This window comes from Oryctolagus cuniculus, chromosome 9, assembly GCF_051225735.1.
Source record: "Oryctolagus cuniculus isolate XC-2025 breed Fujian yellow rabbit chromosome 9, ASM5122573v1, whole genome shotgun sequence".
NCBI lineage: Eukaryota > Metazoa > Chordata > Mammalia > Lagomorpha > Leporidae > Oryctolagus > Oryctolagus cuniculus.
The window spans coordinates 95,764,529-95,779,022 of NC_142875.1; the positions used below are offsets into that span (position 1 = coordinate 95,764,529).

General features: G+C 48.2%; 1 protein-coding gene across 11 annotated transcripts in view; it reads left to right on the plus strand.

Annotated features, from left to right (window-relative positions):
* The window catches only part of ATP8A2 (ATPase phospholipid transporting 8A2), a 726,614-nt gene that overhangs the window by 131,917 nt on the left and 580,203 nt on the right, over positions 1 to 14,494 (plus strand). For all 11 annotated transcript variants that reach the window (XM_089304392.1, XM_089304401.1, XM_089304402.1 and 8 more), the window contains one exon: positions 9,141 to 9,282. In XM_089304392.1, coding sequence (XP_089160518.1) covers positions 9,141 to 9,282 — 142 coding nt within the window. The remainder of the gene's footprint in view (positions 1 to 9,140; positions 9,283 to 14,494) is intronic.

A 14,494-nucleotide genomic window follows, 5' to 3' on the forward strand; every position in this document is an offset into this window, starting at 1 on the left:
CTGTTATTTCCCTTTGCTTCTTCTCTTTGTCTGTAAAAAGAGACAAGAGAGCCAGTAAGTGTTGGCAGTGCTAAGAAATTCTAACCCATCGTGTCATTTTCCCTTTGTGTTTCTTTCTTTTGAATTCTTGGGTAGAAGTGGATCATAGATGCTATATTTGGAGAGACGTCGTTTGTGCAAAGTTGAGTCTTGAAAAAGGCTTCCAATATGTGTGTGCCAGGGCTAAAATAATCACATTCTGCATTCGCACAGCATTTTCATTGTGTCTGTCTGATTAGGAGAAATAAGCAGCCCCAGTGCCTCCCCAGTGGCTGCGCTGCCTTTGATGTGTCTGTTCTGAAGGATTATGAAACGTCTTTGTAAATATGGGGCAGAGGCCAGAAGTGAACCAGAAACTCTTTTGGGGGAGGGAAACGTGTGTGCGCCCATGTACATGCCTCATGTTAAAAAGCTCTATAATAATTTTATTTTATTTTTTTTTAAGATTTATTTTATTTATTTGAAAGAGTTACAGAGAGAGGTAGAGACAGAGAGAATCTTCCATCTGATGGTTCACTCCCTAGATGGCCGCAACAGCCGGAGCTGCGCTGATCCGAAGTCAGGAGCCAGGAGCTTCTTCTGGGTCTCTCACATGGGTGCAGGGGCCCAAGGGCTTGGGCCATCTTCTGCTGCTTCCCCAAGCCATAGCAGAGAGCTGGACAGGAAGAGGAGCAGCCGGGACTCGAACTAGCGCCCATATGGGATGCCAGCACTTCAGGCCAGGGCTTTAACCCACTGTGCTGCAGCGCTGGCCCCAAGCTCTATCATTATTGCACAAGAGAAGTTCCTGGAGGCAGAGAACCAACCACGTTACACACATTTCAAGTACATAGAAATATGCAAATTCGTAACCAGCTTCTTAGCTCACATAGTAAAAGTTTGAGCTAGGAAATGTCATCTGTAAGCTAATAGATATTTAAGCTGTTCTTTCGTGGACGTGGGAGTTGGGATATAATCAAGATGTTAACTGTGAAAGAACAAGAGTTATGTAGTCTCAGCACACTATGGCCTGTGCGGGAAGAATGGTGTTGACATTTGTGAGGTATTTGTGCTAAAAACTAAATGATAAGAAAAAGGATGAGGAGGGAGAGGTGAGGAAGAACAAGAGGAGGAGAAGGAGAAGGAAAAGAATATGGGTTAGAAACATTTTGCCACTTCCAAAGTCTAAAATATTTACTAACTGATCCTTTACAAAAAGATTGGCTGGGGCCATTGGTGTGATGCTGGAATCTCGTATGGGTGCTGGTTCGAGTCCCCGCTGCCTCTGACCCAGGACCCTGCTCATGGCCTGGGAAAAGCAGTGAAAGATGGCCCAAGTGCTTGAGCCTCTGCCACCCACGTGGGAGACCCGGATGATGCTCCAGCCAGGAGGAGCATCCTTGCTTAGACACCGGCTGTGAGATCTGGGGTTCCCCAGCCACCCACACTGTATCCAAGTGTCACACATGCACCAGTTTCCACTCCTGCTCAGAGAACTAAAGAACAGGCTGTAGTCAAAGTCACAGGCTTATATGAAGGCTACAGCTGAGGCAGCCAAATAGAGAGGCACTTAGAGCAAGGTCTGAGATGGTCACAAACCTGACCTGGCACACTGACGTGAGTCACCAATCTGGGACGTTCTTCTGAGTTTTGGTGTCCAGGGTTTTTACTGGGGTTTCAGTATGTGGCCGTTATTAGTTGGCTCTTTGGCCTTATTACTGAAATCCATCTGTAGTTCCCCTGCCCTCCCTTGGAGGTCAGCATGATTAACCTGGCTCAGGCCCTGACCTCTAATCACATGGCTGGTCTTTCTGGTATGGCCAGCTGGAGACCCACCCTGAGTCATGTTAGTGTAACTCAGGTGTGGACCAGGGCACCCACCATGTATATGGCAAAGATGCCCGCATCATGCAGAAAATCCCACAGGTGTCGAGGCCTCCTCCCACGTACCAGGACAAAGACCAGGCAAATTCTTTCTTATGTGGTAATGTTGAAGCCAGGTCTGACTCTACTTGTGTTTTTCTGTCTCTGTATGATGAGCACAGAGCTAACTACAGAGGCTGTGCCGAAAGGCATCCCACTTTAACAGGTCTTAGAAAGGCTGCTGTTTTTCTTTCCCAAGGATCTCTAGTTTGAGATAGTGAAGCCTTTTGCCAGGGAAATGGGACTAGGTGGGTCTATTGGAGTGTTGAGCATTTTGAGTTGAATTGAGGGAAACATACTTCAGTTTGTAGTGCAGGATTTTGTTTCTGTGTTATTATTATTAATTTTTTTTTGATAGGCAGAGTTAGACAGTGAGAGAGAGAGAGACAGAGAGAAAGGTCTTCCTTCCGTTAGTTCACTCCCCAAATGGCCGCTACGGCCGGCGTGCTGTGCTGATCCGAAGCCAGGAGCCAGGTGCTTCCTCCTGGTCTCCCATGCAGGTGCACGGCCCAAGCACTTGGGCCATCCTCCACTGCCTTCCCAGGCCAGAGCACAGAGCTGGACTGGAAGAGGAGCAACCGGGACAGAACCGGTGCCCCAACCAGAACTAGAACCCGGGGTGCCGGCGCCGCAGGCGGAGGATTAGCCTAGTGAGCCGCGGCGCTGGCCTATTTCTGTGTTATTTTTATTTTTATTTATTTATTTTTTATTTTTTGACAGGCAGAGTGGACAGTGAGAGAGAGAGACAGAGAGAAAGGTCTTCCTTTGCCGTTGGTTCACCCTCCAATGGCCGCCGCGGCCGGCGCACTGTGCTGATCTGATGGCAGGAGCCAGGAGCCAGGTGCTTTTCCTGGTCTCCCATGGGGTGCAGGGCCCAAGCACCTGGGCCATCCTCCACTGCACTCCCTGGCCACAGCAGAGAGCTGGCCTGGAAGAGGGGCAACCAGGACAGAATCCGGCGCCCCAACCGGGACTAGAACCTGGTGTGCCGGCGCCGCTAGGTGGAGGATTAGCTTAGTGAGCCGCGTTGCCGGCCCTATTTCTGTGTTATTTAACAGCAATGGTATGCTTGGTGATAATTTACCTTGGGGCTGGTGCTTTGGTGCAGTGGGTTAAAGCCCTGGCCTGCAATGTCGGCATCCCATATGGATGCCAGTTGAGTCCTGGTTGCTCCACTTCTGATCCAGCTCCCTGCTAATGCACCTGAGAAAGCAGCTGAGGATGGCCCAGGTCCTTGGGACCTTGCACCCATGTGGGAGATCCACATGAAGCTCCTGGCTCCTAGCTTTGGATTGGCTCAGCTCTGGCTGTTGTGGCTTTTGGGGAGTGAACCAGCGGATGGAAGACCTCTCTCTCTCTCTGTCTCTACCTCTCTCTGTTACTCTGTCTTTCAAATAAATAAAATAAATCTTAAAAAAGGAATTTACCTTAACTCTTTTTTTTTATGTTTAATTCCTTTCTTGAAGTTCTTAGTTCCCTGACCCTATTTAATTTTTGTTACTGTATGCATATTATACAAGTTTTAAAATAGTAATGAAATAATAAGCCAGATAATATATTATATGACACTGCTTCAGAAAGGTTGTAGAAGTGAGATGGGCAGTTGGCTGAGTGGTTAAGAAGCCAGCGTCCCATATTGGAGTGCTTGTGTCAATCCCTGGCTCTGGCTCCTGACTCCAGCTTCCTGCTAATTATAGACCCAGGGAGGCAGCACTGATGGCTCAAGTAATGAGCTCCTGTCACCTGTGTGGGAGACCTGGATTGAGTTCCTAACTTTCACTGTTGCAGGTATTTGAAGAGTGAACTAAGAGACGGGCACTCTTTTTCTCTCTATCTTTCTCTCTCAAAAAAAAAAAAAAGTGGAGAAATTGAATTAAAAGATAAGTTTATTTTGGTGCAAAAAAAAAAAAAAGAAACCTATGTATAGCTTTTTCATAATATAAAATGCACATGACTGTTTTCCATGACTCTTTGAAGGCCTCTTGTATATTGTTGCTATGTTTATTACATACGAACAAATTTCAAAATCTTGTTTTCTTTTGAAAAACAGTCTCCATGCATTGAGTTGATGTCACAGATAGACATGAGATGTTGTCCTCGTTTCTACCTGCTCACCTGCAATGCCAGGTCTGTCGTCCATGCTTGCCTTTCTAGTGACTTCTGCGTCTTTGTTGCCACAGATGCGCTGTATGTGTTAAATGGTGAGGACTTTGGGTCCTCCAGTAAAATGAAAATACTTCTCCTGCTTTGACATGAGCAAAGAGAGCAGGGAAGAGATACACAGGAGAGCCAGGGCTGAGGGGGTGGGTTCTGGAAGGTTCCAGAACAGCAGGGTGGTGGTGTCCTTGTCCGTCAGGCCCCCTTTGGCTTCTGTGTGTTGCTGGCAAGTCTGCTGTAAGTAGTCTCTTCTTCTTTGCCCCTTTCCCCAGTCCTCGCCCATCCATTGCTCCAGAGTCCCCTGGTGGACATTCTCTGTCTCTTGTTTCCTAACACTCTGTTCCTTCTCCAACCCTGGCAGAAATTCTGCAGGGCAAGTAGGATGGGGTGCTTCTTTCTTTAGCCATTCACCTTCCAGCCATGTCTGTGATCCATCTCACCAGGTGGTGCAGATGTGGCCTCCGGTGGCTCCTCTGTTGGATCTGGACTTCCTAGGAGTGGAAAGTGACACTGAACAGCACCTGTGCCAGAGGCATCAACATCTGGGGCATCCTGGGTGATCGATAAATGAATGGGAGTTTGTCCCTTATCTTTAACCTTCCTTGCTTTTCTATCTTAATAGAGCAAACTAGGTTCTCTGAGTGTTCTTTTACTGCATTAGTTGAGATATGTGGTTATGAATAATTTGTAGAATGTTCAGGGAGTGGCTTGTGGAACCAGAGAGTAGCTGGAGTTGAGAAGAGTGTGAGGCCCAGAACTCAGAATACTTTATGGACTGTTCTGCTGCTTTTTTTTTTTTTTTTTTTTTTTGGACAGGCAGAGTGGATAGTGAGAGAGAGAGACAGAGAGAAAGGTCTTCCTTTGCCATTGGTTCACCCCTTAAATGGCTGCCACGGCTGGCGCGCTGATCCAAAGGCAGGAGCCAGGTACTTCTCCTGGTCTCCCATGGGGTGCAGGGCCCAAGGACTTGGGCCATCCTCCACTGCACTCCCTGGCCACAGCCCAGAGCTGGCCTGAAAGAGGGGCAACCAGAACAGAATCCGGTGCCCCGACTGGGACTAGAACCCGGTGTGCCGGCGCTGCTAGGTGGAGGATTAGCCTATTGAACCGTGGCGCCGGCCCTGCTGCTTCTTTATTTCAAGAGAAGCCCTTCCTCTGCCTGGTGGTCCACTGGGTGGGGGAAGATGGCCCTCTAGGCCGAGCGTGCGTGCTGATTGACAGCACATGCAGAGGTGGCCTTTGCTAGTTTCCTGTCCGAGTCCCAGAAGAGAGACTCTTAGTGGCCCAACCTGAACCAGAAGCTGTTGTGTGTGGGTGGGACAGCTCAGTGCAGAGAGGTTGTGAGGCTTCCTGGCTTGCATGCGGGCAACTCAGTTACCAGATAAGTGAGAAGTCAGTGGCTTGGCAGTGGGTATGGAGCTTCCAAAGGCACCCACTGCATCAGCCTCTTAGCTTTTGATCCATTTAACACACACTTACAGACTGCTTCCTGTGTGTTAGGCATCCTTCAGGGTGCCTGGGATATAGCTGTGAACATGACATTGTCCCTGCCCTGTGGCCTTGGCTGCCAACTGGTCTGCATTTCCACTTTGCAGGGGGCAAGCAGTGTTTGTCCATTTGCCTTTTCTTGTTTTCCTAATTCTTTCCCTTCACTTTGGTTTCTTTCTCAACAAATTGATATTTATTGAATTCCCACTCTCTGCTGACTCTGTGCCTATTTATATGGGGGAGTGTTGTAAGCAAATACTCTGATTTTGTATGGAGATATTTGGAAAATGCATTAACTTAGAATTAATCTCATGAGTCTGAATTTGAAACCATGGTCACAATGTACTTTGCCATCTATGGTATAGTGTTTTGTTAGTCAATACATTTTTAAACAAAATTATGTTATTTTGAAAATATTGATGTTTTCCTGCAATGCAGGGTTAGGTCAAGATGAAGCCACCGAAATGGAAAACTATCAGAGTTTAGAGGTGTATGTGTATGTGTATGTGTGTGAACTCTATTTCTACCTAGAATACAACTCCCAGGTTGTAGTATAGAAAGGTGAATATTGATGCATGTTAGGTTCTTGGGAGATACTAATCCACATCATTCTGTTACCACTACTTGTTTTTGTCAATAATTTTTCCGGGGCTGGAGCTGTGGTGTAGTAGGTTAAGCATCCACCTGTAGCGCCAGTATCCCATATGGGTGCCAGTTTGAGTCCCCCCCCTTCCTATCCAGCTGCCTGCTGATGGCCCATGACTTCCTGTGACCCGCAGCATGAGGTCCACTTGTTTGTCTGCTTTTTGCCAGCCAGCACCTGGCCAAAGGCTATTTCCTCTGTGCTTCCTTTTTACTCTTCCAATTTGGAGCCCCAAAGCTGGTTTTGTTCTTTTTCAATTGGCTCCTGGAACAATTTTGTCTACTTGAGCCTTTGCTTAGACTCTTGCCCGTACTCACAGTATCTTCTCCTTTCCTCATAGAAACCTTGCCTGTACTATAAGGCTCTCATATCTATCTTCGGAAGCAGTTCCCATCACCTCTCCACCTGAAGCAACACAGTGCCTGCTAACCTGCCACCCACCCTCCTTAGCACCTGCAGGGCCCACTCTGTCCCTTGGTTATAAATGGTCCTGCCCTGTGTACATAACCACAACTATAACCATGGGTATAACTTGGTACCTTAAACTAGCTAGCATTTTTGAGGGTGGGAGACAGATCTTTGTTTTTCAGTTTGCAGCAGCATCTAATTAGTGGATCTCAACTGTGGCTCCCATCAGTGTCATTTAAGGAGCTTAAAACACAAAAACAAAGCAATAGCATTCAGAATCTCCTAGGGTGGGCCCAGGAACTAGTAAGCTGTGAGCACTCCCTGGGCAATATTCATGTGCGGTGGAGTTGAGAGCTGCTGGGTAAACAATATCCGTGCAGTGAGCTATTTTGATCCCACTCCTGTCTGTGGCTTGAGCCCTCAGCACACCACTGCATCTCTCCCTGTGCAAGTCAAGACACCCTTTTCAAGACTCCAGTAAAAGCCATGTGTTTCTGCCAGCACGCATGAGTGCCTGTGATGTGCCAGGCACTCTTGTCGGTGCTGAGGTCACTGCCATGAACAAAGCATGTCCCTGCTGGCCGGTGTTTCTGGGTGTGTGAACCAGACCATCAGCAATGTCAGGCACGGATGCTTACTGCTGTGGGGGAAAACTAAGCAGCGTAAGTGGGCAGAGAGTAGCAAGATTGTTTTTCTCCATCTGCCTTAAGTCAGCAACTGCTCTATCTAAAACCTACCCTGCCCTGGTTGAAGTCCGGGAGTCCTGGCTCTCTGGTAGTTCTGCCAATATAGATGTAGGTAGGCTTGCTGTTTGCTGCCCCTTGTTGGCAGGGAGCGGGCTGAGCAATGTGTAGTGGTGTCAGAGGGACCCCAGGTAATGACGGTAAAGGCCGTCAGGAAGAAGGTGGGGGATTGGGTCCCTCATTGAGAAACAGCCAGGGTGCTGTGGATGCACCCTGGTGGTCAGGAGGAAAACTGGGCTGTGCTTGGTGTGGGACCAGGGACCCCACCTGGCGACTTTCACTTGAATGAGCAGATTAGCCTGGGGTGACTTCATACTTAACCCTTCGTTAACATTCAGGGTAGTATGTCGGAGTTCAGTAACTGGATTACCATCCTTAGAATCACTTTAAAAGATAATTTAGGGGGCCTGTGTTTGGTCTAGTGGTTAAGCCTCTGGTCGGGATGCTGCATCCCATATGGGAGTGCCTGGCTTCTGTTCCAGCTTCGCGTTAATGCAGTCCCTGGGAGGCAGCAGGTGATGGCTCAAGCACCAGTGTCCCTGCTTCCTCTCTGGGAAGACTGAGAGACTGAGTTCCTGGCTCCTGGCTTCTGCCTGGCCCAGCCCCAGCCCTTGTGGGCATTTGGGGAGTGAACCAGAAGATGGGAGCGCTCTCCATGGGTTTCTGCCCCCCCCCCCCACCAGCCACAACCTTCTGTTCCCAATTATCTCTATGACAACCAACTGTATTCTTTGTAGCTGGGATGAGGTTTATTCAAAGAAGATGTCAGTGTTTAAAATGAGAAGCCAAGTTCATTTCTTTGATAAGTGGGACACACTACAGGTATTAGAACGAATGTATATTTAAGGGGGAAGGGGGAGATCAGGTTCGTCCTTGGGCGTTTATTTTTCAGCCATCCTTTGCCTCAGACGCTGGACCGCGAAGGTCAGGTCTCAAGGAGGGTCGCTCCTTCCGTGGAGGGACATTGTCCAGCGGCTGACGATCAGGGTCGTGTGTGTGCGTGCGCGCGCGCGGCCAGCAGTTTGAGTCCTGGGTGTACCTTTCTCCACGCTGCCAGCTCCTCGGGTGAAGGTTATGGGATGGGGATGCGGGCTTAGCTCGCCCAGAGCGCCTCGCCTGTAGGACTGAAATCAGATCTGAAGGGGACAGGCTGATTTGTGTCCTAAACCAAACAGTAAGTTGAAACACAAGCTCGCGCGTTGGTCCGCTAGCCCGGGGCTGGTGAAGCTACCGCGCTCACCTAGGGAGGGCAGCAGCTGGCCCCTGCAGGGTCACGGAGGGAGCCAGCCCTTCCTCCCCTGGCTGCTGCGGAGCTGTTGGTCCTCCGTGCCCAAAGACGCCCAGAAAAGCCCATTCCGCAGCTCGGACCCTGGGGACCGGCTGGGGCGCTCGGCCGCGTGGGGCTGTGCTTTGCTCCCCGCCCGCCTTCCTCAGCGTCCATTCCCGCCATCGCCCGGCAGCCCGCAGCCGCGCGCCCGCGCCCTCCCCAGCCCCGCACGCAGCCTGCGCGCGCCCCGGCGGGGCCCTAGCCCCGGGCGGCGGCCTCGGCGGTCCCCGCGGCGGGGCGGGGCGGGACGCGGGGCGGGGCCGGCGGCGGCGTCTCCAGGGGCCGCCGAGGTACATAGGCGGCCCCAGCCTCGCCAGAGCATCCTTTCCCTCAGGTCCCCGCCCGCCGCCGCCGCGCGCGCTCGCCGCCCCCTGCCTGGCGGCTGACTTCTTCCTTTGTGTTTCCTTGTCCGCCCTGCGCCTCGTCTCTGCAGGACCCGTTCGCTCTTCGGGCTACAAGAAGGCAGAGGATGAGATGTCCCGGGCCACGTCTGTGGGAGACCAGCTGGAGGCACCGGCCCGCACCATTTACCTCAACCAACCGCATCTCAACAAATTCCGCGACAACCAGATCAGGTAGGTAGGAGAAGGCGGCCGAGAGACGCCCAGGGCAGGGTCTTCCCGAGTCAGCTTCTCCCTGTCTGCGTCCTCCCGCGCCCGCCCCGCCCCTCCCCCACCCACTGCCTGGCCGATGCTACCTGCGACCCCTGCCCACCAGGGTCCCGCGACTGCTGCCTCTTCTTCCTTCCTTCTCTTCCCATCCCGTGCAGTGCCCGCTTATCTGTGAGCCCTGGGAGGTGTGGACTGTCATGGACAAGAATGAGGTCTCTTCGCTGCATCTCCGGCTCCCTTCCAATAACCTTTCTCCCCCCCCCCCGCCCCCAACCTCATTTTAAGCCTGTTGGTAGTCCTCTTCAGCAGTTTGCAGACCGTAATGCGGGGGCGGGGGAGTGCTTTATAAGGGAATCCCACAGCTCACGGGGACTCGGATTCGGCTCCCTGTGGTCCACAGCATTTGCTGAAGAGGGCATTCTTTGCTGGGAAACTTTGCCCGGAGTTAGCAGAAAGATGGGTGGAAGCTAGCGTTTGAAGAGGCTGCCTTTTGCTGGCGGCTCTGCTCGCTTGATGAATCCTCATAACTTCTTGGGGACAGGCATTATGAATTTCCTTCAGATCAGGGAACGGGATTATAAAGATGCTACATAATGCACCTGTGGCCATACAGCTCCCAAGTGGCAGAACTGGAAATTGAACCTGCCCATCTGACCCGCAGATCCAGGCTGCTGTGCGAGGCTGGCTCTTTATCTGGGGGTGTTAGTACGTTTTCCAGTGTCATTAAGCTCTCTGGCTCACGCAGCTTCATGTCTGGGAGTAACTGCAGAGCATGTAGTTCTGTGACCTGCTCAAGAGCATCTTGCTGAGATGTGGGGAGAAGTTCCGCGATCGATCAGGTTATGCATAGGTGATCGACAAATCTGAATTCTAATTCAGCTTCCTTCCTTCCTTTTTTCCTGAAAGCTCTGGCTAAAACTTTGTTGTTGTTGTATGTTGAAATATTTCAGCAGTGTGTCTGCACTTGTCCAGGCTGTTTGACCTGACAGTTTTGTTTCAGAGAGGTCTCACTGTTGTAGTTTGATGGGATTGGGGTAGAGTAATGGTGCCTGTTATGTGGAAGCTGGCTTTATTTTGGATTTTAAGAATAACCAGTATGTGTATGACTTTCTTTTAAAGTGTAGCATGGAAGAATAGCTGAGTCCATCGTTCCAGACTGAGTGGGCTTGTTTTAAGATGCAGAACATTAATCACGATGGATTACCATTTTGCACACTGGGATGTCTAATACAAAAGACAGATAACAAATGTTGGCAAGGAAATGGCGAAATTGAAGCCCACATACATAGCTAATAGGAATGAGAAATGGTGCAGCTGCTTAAAAAACAATTTGGTAGCTCCTCAAAAGGTCAAGGTAAAATTACCAAATGAGCCAGCAGTGTCCCCCCCCCCCAGAAGTATATAACCAAGAAAAATGAAAGTGTATGTTCACACAAAAACTTGTACACAAATGTTCACAGCAGCCTTCTCCATAGTAGCCAGGAAAGTAGGAACTCCAAATGTCCATCGGCTGATGTCTGGACACATTAAATGTGGTCTCTCCAGACAATGGAATAGTATCTGGCCATAAAAAGGAATGGAGCACTGTCCCCCGCTACGATGTTGGCGAACCTTGAGAAGACAGTGCCACATGAAGGAAGACAGTCACAACTGGCCTCATTGTAGGATTCTGTTGATGTGGAACCCTCCACAGGAGACGGAGACACACATATACAGAGACATAAGGTTGATGAGCGGTTCCTAGGGAGGCTGGAGGGCCTGGAGCAAATGGGAAGTGACCGTTAATGTGCATGGGGTTTCATTGTGGGGTGATGGCTGCACAACTTTGTGACTATCCTTGAAACCTTTTGGGATCCTATACTGCTACTCAAGTATAGTTGCATTTCCCCACACCTTCTTATATGTGTTTCTACTGGATAACTTTTTAAAAGATAACTTATAAAAATGTATAAGATGAGAGTTAAATGTTTTTCTTTTCAAACTTTACTGTGATTTCAAATTGTATTTTTGCTTGGTTCCTATTGATTTATTTAATTTTGATATCCTTTTGTGCATGCCTAAAGCTGGGAGAATAAAATAGGTTTTTGTTTAAATTCCCTAATTTTGTGAAAAGTGAAGATTTTTAAGAACTTTGGTAATGGGGCCTCAGTAGCTGTTCAATCAAAACTGAGAGCTGACTTTTGAGACTTACTGTATCATTAATTAGAGGGATTCCAAGCAGCTACCTGTTATACAGTTTCATTTGTACTTTTTTGGGGGATAAGAGAGGAATAAGTATAGGAGTGTACAGTGAGTTGGCTAGGTATAAAGCAGGCAGATTTCAGCTCTTAAAAGGTTGTATGTAAGTGTAAATTGATTTAATTTAAATGAATTATTTAATGTATTTTAAAAAGATTTATTTATTTATTTGGAAGTCAGAGTCACAGAGAGAGGGAAAGACAGAGAGAAAGCTCTTTCATCTGCTGGTTCACTCTCCAGATGGCTGCAACGGCTAGAGCTGAGCCAGGCCGAAGCCAGGAGCCAGGAGCCTGGAGCTTCATCCATGTCTCTCACTTGGTGGCAGAGACCCAAACACTTGGACCATCTTCCACTGCTTTTCCCAGGCCATTAGCAGGGAGCTGGACTGGAAGTGGAGCAGCCAGGACACAAACCAGTGTCCGTGTGGGATGCTGACGTTGTGGGCAGCCGCTTTACCTGCTATGCCACAATGCTGGCCACATAAATATTAAAATATATAGAATTTTTAAGTTCATGGCTTATACTGTGAGCATACATTTCTAAATGTACTAGATAGGGTCTGAGATATTAAAATGTGTCCCCATATGTTCTATAAAATGTCCTCTGAGTATTAAATTCATCTTGACTATTTAGGAGTAACTAGTGGTTATCAGTGACGTATAGTTCTTTATGGAATTTATTGCAAATCTTCTTAGCTTTGTAGTGTAAGCATTTTAGAAAACATTGACCCGTGCTATTTTAGCATTTTAATGTTGGTAAAAGTCAAGTTTTATTTTTGAAATATTGATTTTTTAAAAAGATTTACTTATTTATTTGAAAGGCAGAGTTACAGAGAGGCATAGGCATAGACAGAGAGGTCTCCCATCTGCTGGTTCACTCCCCAGATTGCCACAGTGGCTGGAGCTGCACTGATCCAAAGCCAGGAGCCAGGAGCCTCTTCTGGGTCTCCCACGCAGGTGCAAGGGCCCAAGCTCTACTGTTTGGATACTGTACACCACAGGAGGCCCGCCTCTCTGCAACAGAGTTCTCACTCACTTTCCCCCAAGCCAAGCCCTTTCTACCTTGGAACCTTGTGGATCGTCACCTTTGCTCTGTGTTTGCCTCTGTGGGCAACTGGCTTTTTGGTGTCAGTGCAGGAACTGGGAGTTTGACAGTGAGGGAGGGAGGTTGTTTGGGAGTGGGGGATGTTGGTGAAGAGCGATATGGTACAATTCGGGATGAGGATTGCATGGTCCAGCGTTAACATTTGGCATTTGTGTGATTCAGGAAAGAGGTTGGGCTGGTGGAAAGGCCTGGAGAACGGGAGTGAGAAGGTTTGATTGTGGCCTTGTGTCCCTTCTCCCTCACCTGGGAAATGTACCACATGGGAGCTCCAAATTCCAGACAATTTTTTGAATTTCTAGGAGGGATAGAGTCCATATACATGAATATCTCATCAAATCTTCTCTGTTTTCTTTTTTAAATATTTTACAGGCAGAGTGTCAGAGTAAGGAGAGAGAGAGAGAGAGAGAGAGAGAGAGAGAGAGAGAGAGAAGCTTCCATCCAATGGTTCATTCTCTAAATGCCCACAATAGCCAGGGCTGGGGTATCTGAAGCCAGGAGCCAGGAACTCCATCCAGAGCTCCATTGTGGATGGCAGGAGCCTAACTAAGTACTTGGGCCATTTTCTACTGCCTTGCGTGGTGCATTCAAAGGAAGCTGGATTAGCGTTGGAGTAGTCACTCTGATATGGGATGCCAGTGTCAGAAGCAGTAGATTGACCTGCATTGTCACCACGCCAACCCCTTGTTCTTGTTCTTGACACTAGAAATAGCACCAGTGTTTGACCCGAAGCCTGTGCTAGGTTTATTGAAGCCATTGATTTCATTATTATTATGGTGGAGAATTATGAAATAGTCTTTTTTTCCTAGGCAATGATTTTCTAGGGCCTTAACCGTGAGGACTCTAATATCACCCTTTAGGAGTGAATAATAATGATGAGTGGATCTTGCAGTGCTCATATGTGTATGTTGGATTGTCTGTGTGTCCATCTAAGAAGATCTTTTTATTCTGAAGTATACACTCATACCTCCTTTTAAATGCTTTTTAAAAAAGGTATTATTTATTTATTTATTTGAAAGGCAAAGTTACAGAAAGAAAGAGGCAGAGGCAGAGAGAGAAAGAGAGAGAAAGGTCTTCCATCCGTTGGTTCACTCCCTAGATGGCCGCAATGGCTGGAGCTGTGCTAATCCAAAGCCAGGAGCCAGGAGTTCCTTCCTGGTCTCCCACGCAGGTGTAGGGGCCCCAGGACTTGGGCCATCTTCTGCTGCTTTCCCAGGCCATAGCAGAGAGCTGGATTGGAAGTGCAGTAGCTGGGACTCGAACTGGTGCCCATATGGGATGCCATCACTGCAGGTGGCAGCTTTACCCGCTACGCCACAGCACTGGCCCCTTAGATGCATCATTTAACCATCTGAAGTGTGCAGTTCAGTGGTTTGTAGAATATTCAGAGTTGAGCAGCCATCATCACAATTGATTTTAGGACATTTTCATCACTTCCAGAGTTTCTAGAAGAAACTATACCTTTTAACTCTCATCTCCCCATTTTTTTCTCCCACCAGTCCTAAGCAACCACCAGTCTGCTTTATGTCTTCATAGACTTCCCTGTGCTCCATTCATATGTTTTATATTAAATATTAAATACATATAACATCTTACTATTTCAAAGAATCTTATGGTGAATCTTTAATTTTGTGTATCTAAATTTTCAAAAGTATTTAAAGTTAAATGGCCTCCCCCCACAAATATCTTGAGATAATTTACAAATCAAAAGAATGAACAATATTGATGTCACCGTGATCAGGCATCTGTAATCTTTCTCTGTAATTACCAGAATGCCATCTGAAATGCTGAATTTCAAAGCTGTAAAGGTGTTTTTCTTCAATAATGGCAATGAGAG